The sequence below is a fragment of the Cimex lectularius genome, unplaced genomic scaffold, assembly GCF_000648675.2.
Source record: "Cimex lectularius strain Harlan isolate CLEC.00 unplaced genomic scaffold, Clec_2.1 scaffold21, whole genome shotgun sequence".
Lineage (NCBI taxonomy): Eukaryota > Metazoa > Arthropoda > Insecta > Hemiptera > Cimicidae > Cimex > Cimex lectularius.
In genome coordinates, this window is record NW_019392671.1 from 586,096 (window position 1) to 609,103 (window position 23,008).

Consider the following 23,008-nt stretch of genomic DNA (forward strand, 5'->3'; position numbering starts at 1 on the left):
AAATTAATAGCTTGGTCATCACTGATTGCCATGCCTAATTTAACAACATAGATGATAAATCCATTTGTCTTCAGTTTTATTGGTAAATAAAAAGTATCAGATTGTTAAAAAAATTTATTATAAAAAGCAAATATTTAAACATCTCATTTTACAGTATTTTTTGGCATAGGGAACTTGGACTATCAGCCGTTTGAATTGATGAGGAATCAATTTTTTTTTCTAAACAGTTATTTACAATTGTGATGCAGGCGTATCCGTCTGGGTGATTTGTGGTGCAAGTTCTTCAATTTCTTCACTTTCTGAGTTGGATTGAGCAACTTCAACAAATGCTGAACTAAGTTCTCCCCTTAGTTTGCTAACATTTTCAGTCGAGATATCGTACATGTAAATTTCTGTGTCTTTGTCCTTTTCCTCTTCCATTGATCTGTAAAATAATATAAAATATTGAAATTATTATTTTGATATAAAACAAATACCCAAACACATGGGCCATGGGGTACGGGCCTACTCAGGCTTTTAACCCCTCGGGTCCTGGTCGCCCGCCCTGTGTAATATATATAAACACATGGGCCACACCCAGTGAAATTGAAAACTACCAATTATCATACTCTCCTTCACCAACTTTCCTTTATGGCTTAATTTTTGTGTTATATTATTATGTTACAACTGACCTAGAATCTTACAAGTAACCCATTAGTTATTCTCCTATCACAACACAACATACTTTTCTCACTAGGGAGGAAACTGCGATTGCATTGATGCTTTAGGCATCTTCGAGGATTAGAGGTGTTGGACTAAGAGGTTGGGATGAGGGTCAAGGGCTATGTGGAAGCGTCTGTTTATTCTAACGGTTTTGAGGACAAGTGGGATTCAAAGGTTTGTACGAATAGAAAGGTTGGATCTAAAGTAGGAGGCTTGGCAATGGTTCAAAGGATTTTGGACTGGAGTGACTGGATTCTTTGGGGTTTGGGGTTTGGATGAGCGTCTTGCGTTTTATGAAGAGGGCTGTATCGACTTTATACGGTTTCAAAGACAAAAGGACCCTGAAAGTCTTCTGGGAGATTGAGGAAGAGATAAAGATTATTTGCTGGGATTTCATTTCGTTGTGTCTGATCCTCCATTTTGCTGAACATTCTTCCAAACCGGAGGTTTCTGAAAGCTAGAATCGTCTGCACATGTGAGGAGTACTGATTTTGGATTGAAAATCTGCAGTGTGTAGTCCCAGTGAGGATGGGATCGAGGATGCTTGTGGAATGCATCGGCATACGATGTTTCTTTTGTAATTCAGTGGAAGTTTTGATCGTCTGTCAAGTAGTGGTGATATCAGTTTGTATCGTCTGTTTAGTTCGTTCCGTTTTCGTCTTGTCTGCGGATTCCAAGTAACGTACGTGTTCGACAGGGGGTAGCAAAAATCCCGTTAAAGTAAAAAGTTGGTAGCGTTATATGTCTAAGTAAGAAGTTAATGTATTGACACTTCGTTGGATTTATTTTAATTTTCCACTTTGAGGACTAAATGTTGAGGCACTGCAAATGGTTTTGAAGGTTTCTGTATGCGGTGATTGGATCTTTATGCGGGAAAAGATTGCTATGTGTCTGCAAAAATGGAGAGAATTGTTTCTGGAAAGATAGGATACTTATATTAAAGATGTTTTCTATTAAATGGAAATTTTTAAGACTTGAACCCTTTCCCGTTGCTTTATTTGAAACCGGCCCATATGTGGTTTCCATTTCCAAACGGATGACATAATTTTCCTGTGACTACTAGTCATGAACGGTTAACGAATGAGGAGTAACGAAGTGGCAACTCGAAAACAGCGAGATGCATACAAATTGACCAGTACAAAACAAAAACAAGTACTGGAAATTTGGAAAATGGTAGGTGTCATCCGAATCACGTTTCGTTACGTCAGTAAATGAGAGGAAAACTAGGAAGCGGATGGTCAACTATAGTATTGTTAATAGTAATGTGCCAATAGTAAATCTAAAAGAATAAAACCAATTCCTCTTCGTTTACCCAAATGCATAATAAATATTTAAAAACCGAACCTAAACACTAAAGAAATGATCTAAGGTATAGTAAATGCAATACATATAATATAATGTTAATAATAAAGCCAAAAACAAATGAGGATCACATGTTAATATGCCTATCCTTTTTACTAGGTTTGTAGTAATTGTTGTTAATTGTCTAATCATAGTCTTGTTCGCCTATCAGAAAAACATGAATGTTGTCCCATTTAGATATTGTAAATGGTATGTACCGCACGGTGAACCCGCCAGTTACGTGAATTGTGACAAAAGGTTGATGGTAAATCCAAACTAATTAAGAAACTCACCAGAATGCTTTGTTATTAGAACGGAAAAAGTTCTTTCTTTTACGACACGAAAATACATCATGTTTGAGATAGGCTAGGAGATACTGTTTTGTTAGACAAAAAGATAAACTAAAAATGACGAAACAATGAAATTAATTCATTGGACATAAACAATCCTTTTGGACGGAAAGAAAAACAGAATGAATCAAAAGAAGCAGGAAAGCTTGAAATCCTGACAGGTTTCTTAACAGAACACTACAGACGTAATTTGAAGAAGATTGGTATTACCGAACATGGCACGTGCAAATTCTGCAAAGAGCAGAGGAGACACCAACAACCTACTAACAATCTGTGATACCACATTTGTCCATAGGAGAAAGTGTTTTGGGACGCATAACATAGCCATAGAAGAAATTCAACCGGGTCTACTTATCAAATTCATTGATGAACTAGGATTCATCTATGTGCTATAAGCACAGAACAGGGGATAAAATAACTCTCAAAGGGCGCACATTATATACACCTCGAACTTTATATCTTACATGTTAAGTTAGGAATGGTTAGGTTAGGTAGAGTTAGGATTAGGATTGGTTAGATTATGCAGTTAGGTTTAGGAATGGTTAGGTTAGATTAGGCCCATTTATACTGCCTTCGATTTCATGCGATGTAATATCGAGCGGATATAAACTGATGTTTTTGTTAATTACTAACAAAACAAATTAATAACCTGGATCCTTTCTTCCGGTTGTTTTTGACTACCCATATTTTCACATCGCATCGCGGAGAGTAAAGCCATTTTAGGGAAGGGTCAGGCTATTAACATAATTTTCTGTATTTATAACCGTGGTAAAGTATTTTATTATACAGACTGATTGTGAGAGTTAAACTTGGCTGGGTTATTTTATTTATTTAAGGAGGTGTTCTCTTGAAAACAAACTTATGACACAGCTATGGTTTATCCTTTTTTGATACGTAAAACTTTATTTCATTGAAATTATGTTTTACAATTTGAGCTATCATCCATTTAATCTTCATTCGAGGATGTCACGCGACAAATTTTCAAACCTAACGCTTCCTTTGGCAATTTCAACCCGTTTTGTTGATCCCTCCTCCCAAAGAGCTTCAAGTCCGCTTTCACCTTAATACACTGCTTTCGAGTTTCGATTCTGCTTAGGTTATTTTACAATAATAAATACGTTCGGAGATGAACGAAACACTTCTCGGTCGGATGTTCGGATGTATCTTGTCTTACAAGGACTGGATTATTTCATGATTTTTTGTATAGGTTTAATATAAAAGAAAGAGTCGAAGAAATTTACAAATAGTGAAATTTGCTGGTGAATACAAATCCAAAGAAATTAGATTGTACATCTAGAATAAAAATGTTTTGTCCTCTAACTCAACTCCTATCCAAGATACCTCCTAAATCCAAGAACACCTTGAGCTTATCAAAGATTGGTGGAAAAAGTGGAGGACAAGATTGAATGAAGAAAAACGTTCCCAGCTCACATTGAAAAAACAGTCTTGCCCTCCACAGAAGGGATAGGGAAAAAAGAGGTGGCCCAAGACCTTCTGCACCTCGACCTGAATGTATCTATTGTGCTCCCCTGTTTTTTATAATTCACTGGTCAGCTTCAAATTGTTAATCAACGTCCAAAGCCTTGCCAGCGGTCCCTTAGTCCTTAGAATCTTGCTTGCGGTTTTTCCCGTCCTAGTTGCAAGAACCTGCACCTACATGGACCTTTACAGAAACATAAAATGTGTTCTCAGGTCTCTGTACTCCTATCCGGTGCATGTGCAATCTTAAGTGGCAGTGCCCTTTCAGGAGTCGAACCAGAATCCTGGTTCGGCCGCGGTTGTCTTCCAGTAACTGCTAAGTTTTGCGAATGGCCCTTATATGAATCTCTTGCGTGCCTCATGCCTGTGGTATTGTTCCACCAGGTTTTGGACTCATTAAGGATCCATTTTAAGATGTATCCTCTTTTGTGGCAGGATGCTAAGCCACAGTAGGTCCGTTCAGGACCTACAGAGACCATGCTGATTCCCTTTTTGGCCAACACACCTTTTCTATGCCTCGAATGCTCAGGGACCCATGGGTCAGGTCATTAGTGTCACTGACTTTCGTCAGGGCCTCCATGCAGATCCAAACACTCTTTGCCTTCACCTCGCAGGAGGCTAGGGTCTTGAGTGCTACCTGACTGTCAGAGAAGATGGCTATCTTCCGGAAATATATCCCTAACCTTTTTATTTCCCTGGCGCAGTGTTCAATTGCTATGATTTCAGACTGGAAAATTGTAGCATATTTACCTCGGTTTACCATCAGTTAAGTCTTTGGATTCATCTCGAAGACTCCAGCTCCTTGCCCTTGTCGATTTTGGAGCCATCAGTGTACCAGTAGGAGTAGCGCTCCATTATCAACAACAATGAGATACCGACTTCCAGAAGTAACTTAGGACTATCCTTAGACTTAAGGGAACTTACTGAAGACTTGGACAAATACGAAAACTTCTGGGACCAAAATCAGGCTTGACGATCAAAGCTAAACTAACCTTACATAAGACTTTACTGCGACTACTTTGAACGGAGTGGAACTATGGGGTTCTGCCGTGCCATCCAAAATCCAATCCTTTGAATCAAAAATCCTCAAACAAATCGTCTTCCTTACTTCGTCACTGACCTTACTATCCACAACGACTTCAACATTCGTTTTGTCAACGAACTGATCCGTTCCCGATTCCAAAAGATTCACACCAACCTCTCGATCCATACTAACTCTACTGTTCGAGTTCTTTCTATATATTACATTACATTCCCATTCCGAGGACTCACCATGTCGCCTTAACGACGAGTACCAACATTGGCTGGTTTCTAATGGCGTATGTCCTCAGGATGCAGCGCAGGCGTTAGTGTTGGTGCTGTGGCCGTGTGAAAAAAGTTTTGTGATCACATTTGTGTATATGTGCTGTGTATATATGTTGCATATTTACATCATATGTACAAGTATAAAATAAGATAAAAAAATAAATAGATAAAAAAATTAGGCATAAAATAAAAATATTCCTATGTTACCTGGTGACGAGAAGTACAACAGATTGCTTTTCGGTGGGTGTTTCTTTCTCCTTTTCAAGCCAGTTTTTATAGTTTTCCATTGTTGGGCTTTTCACAACCGTTTTAAGACTGTCTCCAGCGAGAAATCGCACACTCTGGACTTGGACGGCTTTTCCAGATCTGTCGATCTCCGGCGTCTGGTCTTGCGTCTGTATAAAGTCATAGTCGACAGGAGCGAGCACTACTACACTGTTAACGATCCGGCCTTTTAGTTGAGGAACATCTGGAATCGGAAACTGTGTACCACTCACTTTCAACGGTAAATATCTGTTGTAGCGCGTGTCGTTGAGGACGACTGGGTCCAACTGCGTCGCGTCTTCTCTCACGTATGTATCTGCAACACTCTGACCTTCTTTAGTGTTCGGATCGTATCGGACAACTTTCATTTCAACTTGTTTTTGAGAAGGAGGGCTGTCAGGTTTGACAATGGAAGGAACAGGATCGCTAGCGGCCCCGTAAAAATTCTCCAACGCTTCCGGTGGCAGACTTTCAATTGGGATATCACCGACTTTATCGTAGTCTAATATTTGTATGTCGGCATTTCCGAGAATACCGGATGAAAGAAGCTGTTGCCTGAGGTCGTCCGGAACTTCATCGGGCAGCACAGCGAGGTTGGCCTTTTTCTTCTCGTCTTCTTTCTTCGCCAGCTCTTGCTGTTTTTCTTTCGAGGATTCATAAACGTCTTCGTTCGAATCCGTCGACTCCGTACTTGAAGGAACTAAAGAAAATACTTTATTTTTTGTATGTGGAACGGCTGTACTAGTTCTTGAAGTGAAGGTCGGTCTCGGTTTCGGCGTGGAGGAAGTATACACTGGTTGGTATCTGTGATTCTCGGGCTTGTAGCTGTCTGGTTTATTCCTTTCTTGTGTTTGGTGACTTTGTTGTGGTGTGTAGCTGTCTTGAGGCTGGTAGCTACTTTGGGGTTTGTAGCTTTGTTGGGAACTGTAGGTTTCTTGGGGTTTGTACCTTCCCTGTAGCCTATAGTCCTGCTGATTGGATTGCTGTTGGTGTTGTGTTTTGAAACTGTCTGGACTGGTGAATATTTGGGAATTATGATTGTAGTCGTTGATTGTTTGTTCTTCTTTGTGCTGGTTGTAGTTTAATTTATTTGATGGTTTTTGCGCTGGTTGAATCTGATGGGCTTCAAGCTGGGAAATCGATTTAACAATTTCACCTCCACTGAAAGATGGCGACGACTTTCCGCTCTGTTCTGTAATACGAACGTCTTTGTTTTGAGTAACTTGGCTTTGGTGGTTCTGGTAATATGTCTGTTTCTGCCCGAAAACAGGCTGCTGATTTTGAGAGAAGGGAGGGGGTTTAGTATTTGTTTGATGGCTGTTAGAGAATGATGGCCGTTCGTTTTGTTGGAAAGAAGGTTGCTGGCTTGAAGAAGGTGAGCTGAAGGGAGGTTGGAATGACGGGTGTGATTGAGACTGCGGCGGTAAAGTTACATAAGACGTCTTCGGACTGGAGTGAACGTCATTATGGACGGGCTGTTGTTGAGGCGAGAAGGTATACTGTTGAGGTTTTGGCAAAGCTTCTTTTTGATGATGAACGAATTGTTGCTGATTTCTTTGAAACTGTACCGAAGATTGCACATGAATCGGTTGTTGTGATTTATACTGGGAATATTCGATTTGAGTTTGACTTGTCGGAGGTCTACTAGGTGTAGGATTCGGTCGATGATTTAATTGACTATTTTGTTGTTGCTCTTGTTGCTGTTGAAGAGCTTGATGTCTTAAATTCTGCTGGTATAAAAACTGTTTATGTTGCTGATATTGTTCGATTTGGGCAGCTAACGTCGGCTGAAACTGCTGCCTTTGTTGATTGCTGTCTGCGAAATTATTGGGCTGGTAATTTAGCGTAGGTGGCCCATTTTGTTTAAAATTGGTCTGTGGCGGAGGATGCTGTGGTCTCGATTTATGTGTTAAATCGGGAAAATGTTGCTGAGGAGGTTGGTTTGGAGGTTGATGGTTTAAAGAGTGCTGGTTGGGCCCTAAATGCTGAGGAGGCCCTTGATTCACGGACTCTCGGAATTGTTGAGGTCTTTGGAATATTGCAGCGGTGTGCTGAGGACGGAATGTCGGCTTAGAAGGCTGTTGAGGGAAAGAGTGCTTGTGGTTTCCTCTCGTGAATGGAGGAGGGTGGCGGACGTCGCTTCCTTGAGCACCTGGGTGTCTAGCTTGAGGATTTACAAACTGCTGAGGGGCAAGTGGTGGCTGGTGATACTGTTGATCGCTCGGTTGCTGAGGTTGATATTGCGGGATGTACGGTCCTTGCTGTCTCTTGTACTGATGTGTCTTCTGAGGGATTTCAACAGAGTCTCGTTTCTGCGCTTCGTCTTGTTCAGGTGCGACGACCTCCGGCTCAGACGCACTCTCGTCCAGTTCAACTTCACTTCTGTCATATTGATGATGACTAGGATTTTCGAAAGTTACTTTCAGCCCAGAACCATGGTATATCTCGGAATCGGGCCTGATAATAGTCCTGAGTGTCGTGCTAGGAGGAAGCGCTGCCGTCGCATAATTGTAAGACGGCGGTTCAGTCTGAACGGGTGTATGATGGTCCTCTTCGATTATATCACTCTGATGTGAAGTCAGAGCCGGTACGGGTTTTTCGTAAATGACGTCCGCCTCTCCGTCTTTGCCCGTCGAATAAGGGTTTTTCTTGTATTTCACGTAAAATACATGAACCGGTTCTTTTGTCGACGGTGGAGGCGGAAGGGTCGAAGGTGGCGTAGGCGCTGGCAGGCTTTCGTTAGACTCTTTTATTATGATTTCAATTATAGGCTCGGGTTCTTGGTAATAATGGGGATGGTACGGATGCTGTTCATATCCGTACGGACTCGCTACCTCGGCAATGTTATTGCTAGGTTCTGGCTCATGGTCACCCCGGGAGGTGCTTTCTATCGAATTGTTATTTATTTTTTGGTGGTATAAAGGATCCCTTTGTGAATATTTGACAAGCGGTTCCATCTGAACCGCGTATGGCGGAGCGGAATGGTTGGGACGTGTCCTCCGCCTCGTCGGTTGCCCGTTTATCTTCCTCGTCGTTTCCACTCCTCTCTTTTGCAGTACATTCCTATCTGCAGACCCATGGTACGCCAACACACCCAGGACAAACCCCAGTAACAGAACCTGAAACATAAAAAGTCATCATGTTACATAATTAATAAGCATAAATTAAAGCGATAGAGCCATAAATAGATCAATTACCAGGAAAAAAAATTATTAATGTAAATTAGTATTTCATTTCATTTCGTCAGTGATGAAAACGCAAACCTTGTTAAACCTTAAACCTAGTATAGATTGAGAAGAGATTAGGGACTACTCACAGAGCCCGGACGCAAACCAATTTACTGAGGGAGAGAACTGAATATAGAAATTCGTCTTTTGAAACCAGAAACCTCTCTTTTTAAAGAGCGAGTGTCCTCGATGACTTGGCTTCTGCACGTTAGATACGCTTGAACGATGTCTGATAACCTTTTCCTTCCGAATAAATACCTCTCGTTCAGTTTTGCATGTCGCAGCCGCAATGAAAGTGCGCTCAATAGATGAGGCAAGAAGTTGAAAGGCATAAATAACATCAAGCTTAATTATAAAATATGTTGTCATTAGTGAAGTACTGAGCCAGTTTTATGATTCATTAATCTAACATCAAAATCTTATCCATTTTTACTCTCGCGGTATATGTTGCTATTGAAATAATGAGAGAATATGATAAAATAATATGAAACAGATCACTATTATAAAGAATAGCAATAATTAGGTTAGTTGGTCTGTCTGATGTCGCCACCTTCAGAGTCTTACTCTGCACTAAATAACATACTGAAGATGGCGAAATGTCGGAACGCGTCAGATTGACCACCGAGGATAGGCAGACCAAAATGATATGTGACGACCAAAATACCTGTAGAACCTCCAGACCACACGAAGAACTCTCACAACAGTAATTTATATATATATTGTTCTTTTTATTCTTCATTTCAGGATTAGGCTTGCAGCCTGATTTTACGACAACTGTTGTTGTCCTCACCTCCCCTAACTCGACGAACATTAGGTTCATTAGCTCCTGGGAATGCCTTCTTTTCCTTCTTTTGATTCGCTCCAACATTGAGTATATTACCTACCTCCTTTTGCATGACATCGTTAATGTACATTCCTGTGAATTTCCTGTGAAATTTTGGAAGAATTTCATTTCTTCTAGGACTCGTTCCCGGTATTTGCTTGCGTATGTTATCACTCCGTAAAGAGCTTGGTCCTTTTTTGTACTTTTGCGCGAAATGGTGCACGTATTCTTTGTTTCAATGTTTGTGGCAACGTCAATGGTCTCAGCCAAGAAAGGTAAAGTGTCTTCAGGAGGCCATTACTTTGGTTTTTGAATACATAAATATAATCGCCGGATTGCTCGTTCAGACGCATTTGACTTTTCGTCATCATCGTCTTAATTTCTAGTAAAGATGCCAGGAGCTCTTAGTTCACAGTTAAGAAGGGCAGGTGATAAACAACATCCTTGTCGGACTAATTTCTTTCCAGTATTGATGATGAATCAAGTCCTCACATATCATTTCTTTATCACTGTTATGGGATATGTGTTATGCTCCAATATCCTTTCATTCATATCCATATCAAATAGGCTTCTGTTCACTTTTACTCCTTTTGGTACTTTTGAGTGTCTCATAATTGTAATATCACTGTAGGATCGGCTCTTTCTAATCCCATATTGCTTTTCAGCCAAACTGCTTCAGATATGATCTTAAGTTGCTTCGGGACTTATACTACGATTTTTGTATGCCTCGCATCTTTCTTAAACAAATGACCTCTGTCTCCTTCAAGGTTCAGGGATCTCAATTTCCCAACACGTATTGAAGAGATGAAGCTTCAAGGGCAAACCAACACACTTCAGCAACGCACCAATTCCATCAGGTTCAACTGTTTGGATTTGAAGCAATTCTGTCACATTAGTCTAGCTCAGAGCTATAAAATCGAGTTGTTCAAGCTGTGGTTCAATCTCTTCTTTTATCTTCTTCGTTTATCCATAGCCCAGGTTTGTTCGTTTGTTATATTCGATGAGCCTCTTGTGTCCTTTTCTGCTTTCAGTGCCTCATATGCGACTTCTAGCCTACCATGAATGATCCTAGTAGTCTTGAAGCCTTCCTGATCCTTACTTGGCATATTTTCATTTTCTTTGATTGTATTATGTGTATTGTAGTTATATTCCCCACTTGAGTTGATGCAGTAATACTCTGGGGTCTTTCATGACGAGGTTCATCCTTAAGGGCATCTTTCCAATCTATCTACTTATCGGTTTTTCTAGTCATTGAAGGCTCCCATCTTGTATTGTCCTAGCCTAGGTGTTCTTCAAGGTAGCGTTTTGCCCTTCACACTTTACCAGCTGTACTCAGCTACACATCCCATTCATCAAACAACCACCTTGACTTTAGCAGATGATACAGTTCTCTCAATTAATCCTGCCGTTTCCACTCGTGACTTTTATCACCTTTACTTTACGCAAAAAGATCCCTACCCCAGTTTACTTCAACAATATCCCCCTCTCAACTGCGGGCAAAGTGTGGAATATCACCATACATGATACAAAAGTCACAAGTTATGGCACAATATTGGACTATTTCACGAAAAATAAAATACTTCTTTATTACACCTTAGTGAAGCTGATGGGGACTTAGGGACTGGAAGTATGGGCTTCAGCCAAACATACCAATAATCCTTGCTCAGTTTTATAAACCCTCAAATCCAGGAAACTAACGTCAGAACGTCTAAACCTGGGACGTGTTAGGAATGAGAGTTGGACTGCTGACTGGACACGGCAGACTCCGGAGGCATTCGTTTAGACTCGAGGTAACAGAAAAAAGGCTCCTATTGCCAAGAAGAAGAAGAAACATCGGAATATTCTGTTGGTTGGAAGGCAGGCTGAGATTACTCTTTCTGCAAGAGGAGAAGTCCAGGCCTGAAGGCAGAAACTAACGGCTGAACTAATATACCTACAACATGAGTAATGATAGTCTGCAGACTCCAGAGGCATAGTACAGACTTGAGACATCAGAACCAAAGCCGGTATTGCCAGGAAGAAGAAGAAGAAAAAGCAGAACATGACCTCTGTTAGTGGGAAGGTTTATGCTGGCTCCTGATAGAGGAAAAGCCATAACTTGGACACACAGGAGTCCTTAACAAAGCTTTCAGATCTGATAAAAAACCTTAAGATTAACAAAGATTCTAGAAATAATGGATATTGTACAATAGACAAATATTGGTCGCAGTGCATAAAGTCAAAAAGCCGCCGACTATCGTAAATCGTAAAATGCAAAAAATCGGTCTATATATAATATTAATCCTACGAAAAGGGTAGAAACGACCCTAAAAAAAATTTCCTAACATTGGCAGTATTTTTTAAAAATTTCATGAAATTAGTTTTTGTGTTGGAACAAGCCAGTGTAAGGAGTATCAACGGTTTGGTCCTTTTAATATTATTTTTACTTCTTTTCTCTCCAAAATATTTTTTTATTTTAGCCCTCGAATTTCTTAAGGACCATTTCGCGATCATCAGTACGTCTTATCCTCTAATAAAGAGGACTCTCAACTAGTTTGATGGATCATTACCGATCATTTTGTCCTGCCCAAACTTGCTGGATTAGTCTGCCTGACGCGTATGAAATTTCGCCATCGTATGTCTTATCCTCTCCTAAAGATACCTTTCAAACAGGTTGATTGATCATTACCGATCATTTTCTCCTACGTAAACTCGCTGGGTTGGTCTGCCTGACGCGTTTGACATTTCCCCATCCTCAATGTGTCTTATCGTATAATAAAAATCACTTTCAACTAGTTTGCTGGATCATTACCGATCATATTCTCCTGCCAAAAGTCAATGGATTGGTTTGTCTGACGCGTTTGACATTTCGCTATCCTCAATGTCTCTTATACTCTAGTTAAGATGGCTTTCAACCAATTTGAAATAGATTTACCAAAATATTTGTTGTAAAATTCAACGTGTGTTTTGTAAGTTCTGATTCCTCACGTATCGAAGTACACCTGGACGTTGACAACCTGCTCCTCGGGCACATCTAACAAAAGCTGATAGAGATGTCAGAACGAACAAACGCAGAGTAAAAACATTGGACGTGAGAGAAATTTTCACCAAGTTTTTATAATTTTTTCTCTCTCAATTCGTCAGCTTTAGGAAATTTTTTTTATCTCGAGACATCTCTATTACATATCTCCAACTCATAATCACCTAAAAACCTCTGATAACTCCCGATCGCGAGAGTTTCCTCCTTAAGCCTTGTGATTTTTCTTTCATTGCCCGATTTTTTATCTAGGACCAAAACGAAGAAATTATTATTAAAAGTCAAAAATTTAACACACAAACATGCTTTCAATCTTATTAATTTTGAAAGAAGTGACGCGCTTATATTTAAAAATTACATGAAAAATTTTCTGTAGGCTAAAATGAATAATTTATGCAAAAAAGCAGCCCATCAAATTTTTTTTGTTTAATAAAGTTTGCTTGGTAGCCGGTGAGTCCGAATGGATTGGGCTAGGCCAGGTTAGGAATAATTAGTGTGAGGGACGGGTTGTTAGGTAACATGATACGGTAAAAAATGTAAGTAGTCCTTTTTGTAATGTAAGTAGCCCAGTCCTAATTTAAAAAAAAATTAATGGATGTTTTTCAACTTGATACACACATTTTCTTGCGTGACCATTAGGAATGGTAAGGTTAAGATAGGTACTTTTAGGGTTGGAGCCAAGTTAGGCTAGGGATGTTTAGGATGGTTAGGATAGGTTCGTTTTAGGGACTCGTTAAGTTAACTTAGGAATAGGTTAGGTTGGGCTAAGGTTATGTCCTATATAACCCAGGTCAAGGCCACTTTGGGCTAGAAGTTAGGATTTTGTCAAGCTAACAATTGTTAGATTAAGTTGGGATAGAGTTAGGGTTATGTTAGGAGTTGAATGATTAGGTTAGGTAAGGTTAGATTTAAGGTTATGTCAGGATAAGAATGGTTTGGCTAGGTTGGGTTAGAGGTTAGGATTATGTAAGTTAGGGAGGGTATAGTTAAGGTTATGTCAAGTTAGGAATGGTTAGGTTGAGTAGGGTTAGAGTTAGCGTTATGTAATACGGTGCAGATATTGCCCCATAAGAAGGACAGCATAACACTTATTATGTTTTTGTGAGAGTCTAAGTAGATGCAGTTTCTTGCAACTAGGAGAGGAAAGGCAGTAAGCAAGGTGCCGCTGGCAAGGCTATGAAGGTTAACTAACAATCTGAAGAACAATTAGAGGAGCATAATAGGTTTACCGAGATACAGGCCTTGTGGCTGTTTTATTACTATCACTATCGCTAGGGTTATGTCAGGTCGGAATAGTTAGGATAGGTGGGGTTAAAGTTAGGTTTATGTTAAGTTAGGAATGGTTAGGTTAAGTAGGTATATGTATCCATGATTCGACATTTTGCTGTGAAGTAGAGAAAATATACGCTAATGTAAACTGCCGATAAATGTTTAATCAGTTCAAAAATCTTTTTGTAAACTCGATTTTGTCCTTAAGTTTAATGGTATCGCGATGATCTCAGTTTTTCTCTATATATTTCAGTAGCCTGGAATAACGATATATTTCTTTAGACAAAAAAGAAGAAATGTACAAGAAAGAAACCTGTTTCCCTTTCGCAAGGGCATTTGTAATAAGCAATAACTTGAGGTTTATTGTTATTAAACGTTGTCGTTTGCCCTCTGGAAAAATGTGAAATCTCGTATGATTTTTTTGGTCTCAATTCGATGAATATTCATTAACTTAAAAATGCTTGAGTAGTAAAAATGTTGACGCAACTCATCAAGGGCAAATCGACGAGAAAGTCCTTTAAAGGATCCCCATGTAAATATTTCATTATCGCATCAGCATGAGAGAAAGCGAAGAACCCCGCGTCAAAAACATTTGTAATCAGCATGTGACAAACGGAGAAAGTCAAATTCGAACGTGCACTTTTAGAAATAATCTTCATTCGAGTTTTCCTAGGAAGTGGAAGAAACATTCCATCGTTCGCATTAATAACCCAATCAAAAAAAGAGGAAGAAAACACCGAGTCATTAATTACAAATAATGTACTCAACTAAAAATATTGTGCAATGCACGACATAAGATAAGTTCGAAAAACAATTTGATTGATTTTATAGGCTTTTCTGTTTCGCTAAAATATTCAATAAATAGTAATTCAGATATCGTGAGATGCGGTCGGGTGTGATGTAGGTTTCAGAAAAACATTTTCTTTATCGTGCCAACGTTTCGATCTTTTATTGAGATCATCTTCAGGGCTCAAAGTGTTTGTCTTCTGTGTAATTGTGCCATCCTTGTGTGTCGTGTTGAGAGTGCCCACGACACACAAGGATGACACAATTACACAGAAGACAAACACTTTGAGCCCTGAAGATGATCTCAATAAAAGATCGAAACGTTGGCACGATAAAGAAAATGTTTTTCTGAAACGTACATCACACACGACCGCATCTCACGATATCTGAATTACTATCGATTAACGGTCACTAATCTCTACACATATTCAATAAATTTCATTAAGACTGAGATGTACCTTAATTGTCTATTTTTTAATATCTGGACATGAAGCACCTCCCCTATTCATAGCAGATCGCTCGATAAAGTTCGGAACATCCTCAAATATGAGACAGTTTTGAAGGGAATAGTACACAAACAAATAATACCAAGAGTGAAAAGGTTTGACAAAAGCTCTACTACAACTGTAGTCCTACTGCTACTAATCAGTACGCTTTTATACCGAAGCCTATTTTCGGTAAGTTAGGTTTTATTATAATAGGGGTATTTAAAGATTACATGGTACAATCATAATTGTGTTTAGTTTAAGCAAATGTGACGCTAATTAGCATTATTTATAATATAAGAAATGATTCGTTCCATAAACCTTATCATTCTTGAGTCCCCCCAAGTTATCAATGATTTTTATTGTTATATTCTTTTCTTGGCCGGTCTTGGCATCAGAAGCAATCCAAGAACACCTAGACCTTATTACTGACTCGGTGCACCTTCCAGTGAACATATACAGTAAGGTAATCTCCTCCATCCAACCAAAACCCTTGGGTTCTACTCGGGAAGCAGATCTACATGAAACTCACACATTAAACTAAAAAGACAAGAACAAAATCGAAGAGTCAGGCAACTCAGACGCCTACTTGTACCATAATTGGCGTGTGTAGACACAATAACTTAGGAAATCGAACTGTGGGGTCAGCCAAGCTAGCCAACAATCAAATAATAAAAACCCTATCAATCAAAAGTTTTCCATCCCATCCTCAATGCTTCCTTCTACATCACTAACCAAATCATTCACAAAGACATCACATTCGTGATGGACCTGATTTGATCACGACCCGTAACTTCCGCACTAAGCTCTCCTTCACACCAATCCACTAGCTCAAGCCCTCTCTTCAACGTCCCACCCTAACAAACATCCACGCAGCATAAAAAGACCTCGTGACCTCCTGACATAACCCTAAACCAATATACTAGCAATCCTGAATACAAAAGATTCTTTTAACGTTATCTTAGATCATCAGGTTTCACTATTCCATAGGGTTTCTTGATGTGGCATAAGGATCTGTACAAATTAGAGCGTATCCTTTTAAACTTCAAGAATTGGATTACTCCGACTACTACCGGCTAGGGAGAAGCGCAGGACTTTGTGCTTGGTCCAATCTTTTATATCGCAAATTACACCTACTGCTCTCTTTGCATCCTCTTCCTTTTAGGCTCTTCCTTAGCCTCTAACCCCGATCTTACAGTTTCTTCGTAAGATTACAGAAAATGAAAGTAAATGCAAGTCACGTTTACACTCCAAAGCATATCTCTCATATACTACAATGTTCCTGTCCCCAAACCACTTAGTACATAGACACAAGAATTATTAGAATCACATTTATTATTTGAATGTTCAACTAAAAAGACGTAAGAAAAAACAATTCAATTTGAAACTATCCTAATTTAAAATAAATAGGGTTAGATGCGAACAAAGATTCACTGCAGCACTTCCCGAGGAAGAGGGATTGTGCAAGTTCAACCAGTAATATCGTTCTTCTAGTATTTTTTCCTGTTAATGTTTCTTAAAAATCATGATGACATAGATTAGTTGTGGGCTAACGAAATAATAACCGGACATAATTGTAATATGCGTGTAAGATATTATTTATTATTATATTTTTTTAATGTTGTTGTGGTGAACGATATTATTCAATGGACTAAAGCTGGTGTAACCAAGGCCGAACAGGGAGAAATGGCGGACTCAAAGACATTCGGTCTAATTCCTTTTAGGAATAACACCTGACTTAATGGCTGGGAGCCTTAACATGATCGTCTAGGCCTGGATATAATAACGTGAGGATTTACGTTTGACACTATGATTTGACAAATTCAGCCAGGAAGGAAAAAATAATCCTGGCCTGAAATAACTTTAAAAAAATGAAAAATCGCGTCCTCAGTGAGCTTGTGGGCATATCTAATTCATTTTCCACTATTAAACCATCAATAACATAGTTATAGATTGAGGAGGAAAAAAAGTAACATTATGGGTCGCTATTATGAAGAAATAATTTTATATTATATAAGGCTGAGCACTAACTTTGAACAGAAAAAATATGTTTTTGCGATCATTTTTGATAAGGTCAAGCAAGTTTAATTTTGTAGATATTCAACAATATTATTTCAAAGAGTCTAGGTTATTAACTGGATTCGTGTTTTCTATGAAGTAGAGACGAGAAGTTTCATAACTACCTTCGAGATTGTTAAAGTTACCCTGGGATGAATCCAAAGTTTTGTGCAGGAAATGCTGGGTTTGACATCACAAACTGACCTTGTGGCTTTATAATAATCGTACGTGACAACTGTGTGACTCATTTTACTAAAGGTTATATCTTTATCCAAGTGATTCAAACAAAACGTTCCTATAAGCAACTTTGATAAGCCAAAGAACAATTTAGAGAGGTTTTTCAAAACCTCCAAATTATGGTATCAAGAAGAGCAGCATGGTTCAATAACCAAATTGACCCTCTGGCTTTATACCAGAGACGTTATGACAATATTAAGCTACGTGGCGGGAAAAAACTGGATACAGGAATATGATAGGAGGAATATACAACAGAAACACTCTCGTAAAGAGTAATCAAAAGATGCATTGGATATGACGAGAGCAATGAGAACCACCCCGACTGGAGCGTTACTTAAGGTTCATCCAGGTCACATCAGTTGCACATAGGCCTCTTGCTGGTTATACGCCAAAATACAAGAACAGAAAGAGAGAACTTCAAAACTTCACAAAATCATGGTACCCGAATGTGGGGAGGATGGTCAAATAACCAATTGTGCACTAGAGCTGGTGGAAAATTGAGAATGAAAGTACCAATTCCTTTTGGATCGTTTGCAACGGTTTTTCAGGCAGAAATTTAGCTTTAAGGTAAAAAAATTAAAAACAACAATAGCAAGTTGGTTAGGGAAAAACGATAGTAGTTATGTGTGTTAACTGGACACGTCGGGCTGGAGGATAACCTGCGGACGAGGCGCTAAACGAGCGATAAAAAATATGATAAAGAAAAGGTGTCAGTGGACGTCAAGTTCTTGGTCGATAAGTGGCCCTCAGAGAGTCTGAATAGCAGAAGGAACATCCGACTCAGAAAATTGAGCAATTATAAAATATTATCTGTATATGTATCCGTTGTAGAGCCCAGAGGAAGGTGAAATAAAACACCGAAAGCTTGGCGTAGTTTCAACACCAGAACATTCTTTGGACCATATCCCCGATCCTACCAAATAGATGGTAGGATAAATCAATAATCAATCAACTAGCTAGTCCCATAGCTAGCACCAACTGAGGTAATATCACGGTTAGTATGTGAGGAACAGAGAACTTCTCTATGGCTTGGGCTCCTGATTATGCGGGATAATTTAGAAGCTAGCCTAGCTAACCAACTAGCCGTGGTTCTTCAGCAATTCTCTTAAACCTTCTGCCAAATTTCAAACTGAAGTAAAGCAGTACTTGTTAAATCTGGTTAAATAACATTCCAGGCCATAGGCAGGGGAAAGATCTTTGCATAAACTTACAACAGACCTGCAGACATCGGAAAAAACCATGGTTTATTTGAGGTCGGTTCACTGGTAACTGCCAAAAATAATAGGGAGGGCAGGTTCTGTCAATAAGAGTGTAAATTATATATTAATTCGAAGAGCTAATAAGGAGAACGTTTCTACTCACAATCAGTAGCAAACGGCAGACGTTAGATAGTAAGCTATATATCCCATATGTGGAAAAGTGCACATGTCTAACTTGTCTATTCCTTTTTATTTATAAATATTCTTCTGCTGGATAATGTCACGAATTCTTTATTAAAATCGTCCAAAATTGGTTGCGTAAGGTACTCGGACAATGTTCGACAGGGAAGACAAGTGGTGTCGGACGGAGGAAAACAAGTGGGAATGCACCGTTGTATCCAGTTCCGGCCTCTAGTTTTCACTTCTCGTCCCCACAACGTTTCCAGCCCAATTAGAGGCCGAGATGGTATCACGTTCTATCCCAATCATGTCAACAACTCTATTTCCTACCTATCACATTTGGATCTCGGAAACCAGTCCTCACACCCTTTTTCAGTGTGACATCAAACCTGGACAAGCGCGCAATAAACAATTCTACAAGATCCTGTTTTTTTTTGTTTTTTTTCAACAACTGAAGAACTGATCTCGTCTAAACTCCTTAACACGTTCACTGCGGGTGACGCCATCCGGTGTCATGAGATATATTTCACTAGGCGTATGACGGGATGTCATGCATTCTACAAAAAGGTGGACATTTTGAGCGTTTAATTTAATTTTCAGAACCGTTTTTTTATTCTTATGTTCAATTTTACACCAAAGAATCTTTTTTTGTGTTTACTTTGAAGCTTCTATTAAAAATAATGAATGCAACAGAAAGTAAACGCGCAAAAAAGAGATTCTTTGGTATAAAATTGAACACAAGGATAAAAAGGCTTCTGAGAATTAAATGTTCAAAAATTAATTTAATTTTCAGTAGCATTTTTTTTTTATCCTTCTTTCATTTTTTACCAAAGAACCTTTTTTGGTTTACTTTGAATTAGATTCATTATTTTTTATACAGTTTTGAAACTTTTATTAAAAAATAATGAGTGTAATACAAAGAAAACACACACAACACAAAATTCTTTGGTAAAAAATTGAAGAGGGATAAAAAATGCTGCTGAAAATTAAATTAAATTTTGAACATTTAATTCTAACAAGCTTTTTTATTTTATAAATTCAATTTTATATCAACGAATCTGTTTTTTTATGTTTACTTTGTATTACATACATTAATTTTAATACAAGTTTCAAAATCATAATGACTTTTAGTTTATAGCCGAAAAATCCAATTTTTAGCAATTAAACGTTAAGCTTGCATTGGTTGATAACGACCTTTGAAAATGAAGTACATGTTTTTACGGCTGGCAAGTAGGGGCAAATTTTCTGTAATCACTGGATCTGTCAGTATTTACAGTGCCAAGAAAAATATTAAACTTCAGACAAAAACTTTGGAAACTCGTAAAAGTTTATGTTTTAAGTGATTTTTTTCGCTTGTAAATATAATTAAAAAATGAATCTCATGGAGGTTTCAATGCTCTTTTTATTGGTGTAATGAAATTTATAGTAGGGTTAACGTTTTATGAGAGATAGGGACGACCATCCAATGTGACATGCCGGGTAACCTCCTTAAGTGACGCTGGTATAAAAAACGTATCAGTAGTATAAGAAATCATAAAACCCAGTATTAGGAGTAAAACCCAATTGGAAAAAATCTCTATTGCCGTCTAGATAAATCAAAATTGCCCTATGCAAAGTAGAAACCGTTTCGGACTATTAAAAAAATGAAAATGATTTTTTTTTGGACATTCTGCTCATGATCTGAAGAAAAAGACATTACGCCATTACTATCGAGATTACACTGATTAGTGGTAAATGGAATAGTCCCTCCAGGAGGAAAAATATCTGAGGAAGGGATAGGTTCACGATGAAAGATGCCTGAGCGTAAAATACCGGCCGAAGAAAGTTATGGAACGCAACGAAAGCCTCGGGTTTTACGTGAGGCCTGCTCAACTATCTTTGACTGCCAGAAGAAATCTTCACCCAGGAAAAAACGGTCAAAATTTACCCGAAAGGATCTGCAGGCCGTTATGTCTTAAGTGATTATGAACAGCTAACCCTAGATGGGGAAAAACACCCCGCACCTCTAATTTGAAGTTGATGAATCCAGAAAAACTAGGCAGAGTTAAACAAAAACAGCCGAATTAGTCAGCAGGTCAGTAATGGACGGAAGAAACGATTACACAAAAGAATGAAGAGACTGTAGATAAGTAGATACTTTCGGGTTGATGTTGACATGTAAAGTTAATGGTAATTAAGTTCAATTTTTGGTATGATTGTCCCCACAAAAAATCTAGTTATTTTAAAACTTCCCCTTCGTCATCTCAGCATAGATAAGAGGTTAATAACAGGAAGAACCTATAAAAAATTGTAATCTGTCTGGGGTCACCTCACGAAAATAATTATTATTATTATCCAGATATCACGCAGACGAAACATTAAAATATTCTTCAAATTTTAACATAATGTCAAATTTGGACAGGTTTGAATATACCTTACACGCAGTTTCTTGTCTAGTATTGAGCATTTATGCATGTGCATATGGTTTTGGCTACATGGAAGATGTACTCGATAATTTTCTTACTCCGTGGGGGTCACTAGCGACCTTTCTTCTACTTCGAACGGAAAAATCAATTGTCAATTCACCAATTCTTTATATCCGTACCCAGGCTTTTCCTCAATTCTCATCGTGTTCTGGCACCCACATAACAGTTTTCCCAGGAGGAGTCTAAAATCTTAGAGCTGCACAGAGCTCTCTTGCATTGATCTCAACATAGAAATTTGTTGACTTTGTACCTAAAGATTTCGCTAGGTCAAATTTCTTTCCTCTTAACTCCACCATCCACTCTGGGATATGTCAAAATTTTCTTTTTATAACCATTTCGTCTATTTGTATCCTTTTTAGAATTGTGATGGCTCCTCTTAGACCAGGCATTATTTCATTTTGTCCTAAGAGCCAATTTGCCACTTTCCTAAGCCAGGCTTTTAAAGTACGGGTGGTATTTCACGGTACTTATACCTTCTCTCCCCATATTTACAATATCTCGAGAATATTACGTGCAACTTTAGGTTTAGAAGCGCGATACAACTGGACTTGATAAATATAACTGCAGCTATGTAGGCACAGTCTATCTTTTTTATAAATCGGTTATCAGAATGAGAGATAATNGAGAGAGGGAGAGAGAGAGAGAGAGTGAGAGAGAGGAGAGAGGCAGGCTGGATTAATGTACTTATTTCCTTATTTTATTTTCAGAACACATTTTTTATTCAAAATACGCTTGACACATCCTTTAATTTGCTATATAAAATATAAACTCTAGGTATTTGTATGTTGGATATATAATATTATTTATATATATTAAATCGTTCATATTTAACTATCGATCCTACCGTATTACGTAATTGATTTCACCATCGATGCCATAGGAATCGTCATCCAAAATTGGTGAAAGGTCCTAGAAAACCTACGCCTCGTTAAGACGTACCGATGGTCTTTAGGCGTTCAAGTCCAAAAAATAATTAAGACTCCTGACTTCAAATCAGTATATCTCTTTGAAAATGTGGCTTTAAAGCGATTTTCACATTGCGGTCGTTTCTTTATTGACCCCCTAGCTAATAACACTAACCGGCTACTCAGCGATCTTGTATCGGCAAGGCCAAATACATTTCTTTTCCACAGTCTTCACGAAATCTTTTTTTCTTCTATCTTTCCTTTTTGACCAGTAGTACTTCGAACTTTATATCTAAGGGTCAACTCACAAAGTATGTCCAAAGAACGGACCTCAAGTAAATTGGTCTTTACTATGTTATAGTTTTTCGTTTTAATTATAATCGTAATCAGGTCCAACAATAAAACCCTAAATATATTTTTACTGTTGAACCCTTTGATAATTTGAGAATTTTTATCCATTTCTTTCATTATTAAAGTAGATGTAAAAATATCAATACTAGGTCGTATTATAAAAAAGGTATTAGTTTCAAGATAAATGGTACTAACGTGGATGGGGTGCATATTCCTGGACGCATAGATGTCTCTCAACACTTTTGGGATACAACTGAGACTAGGACTCTCTCCTTTCACACTGACTTTCCTCAGGAGATCCCACCACTACTTCATCGCCCCTCTTTTACGTTTACCTTAAATCTTTCTTGTTTTATCTGCCACTTTTCAACTTCTCAATACGATATTGTAAAACAGGATGATAAAAAAAAGAAAGGGATTGTTGATATTTATGACAGGCACTCTCGTTCTTCGTCTTCCGCTGGTTGTCTTGTGATCTGATAATACGGAAGTGGTTATGATTCCTTGATTCTTTCTACCTTCGGTCTATAATGCTTTACAGCGATAGCAAAATCAGGATTAATCAT

General features: G+C 38.4%; 1 protein-coding gene across 1 annotated transcript; it reads right to left on the bottom strand.

The window, feature by feature from the left end:
- Positions 1 to 101: 101 nt before the first annotated feature.
- LOC106666906 (mediator of RNA polymerase II transcription subunit 15-like) lies at positions 102 to 22,734 on the bottom strand. Its single transcript, XM_014394442.2, has 3 exons — positions 22,638 to 22,734; positions 5,385 to 8,560; positions 102 to 424 (listed from the first exon to the last, which is right to left on the bottom strand). Exons 1-3 carry the CDS (start codon positions 22,650 to 22,652, stop codon positions 232 to 234), a joined length of 3,384 nt encoding a protein of 1,127 aa, XP_014249928.1. The 5' UTR covers positions 22,653 to 22,734; the 3' UTR covers positions 102 to 231.
- Between the last annotated feature and the right edge of the window lie 274 nt (positions 22,735 to 23,008).

Bases quoted from the DNA above. Each gene is read 5' to 3' on its own strand.
- LOC106666906 (XM_014394442.2), bottom strand. The intron at 425-5,384 runs GTAACATAGGAA...ATTATTTTACAG, and splicing joins GTTGTACTTCTCGTCACCAG to ATCAATGGAAGAGGAAAAGG.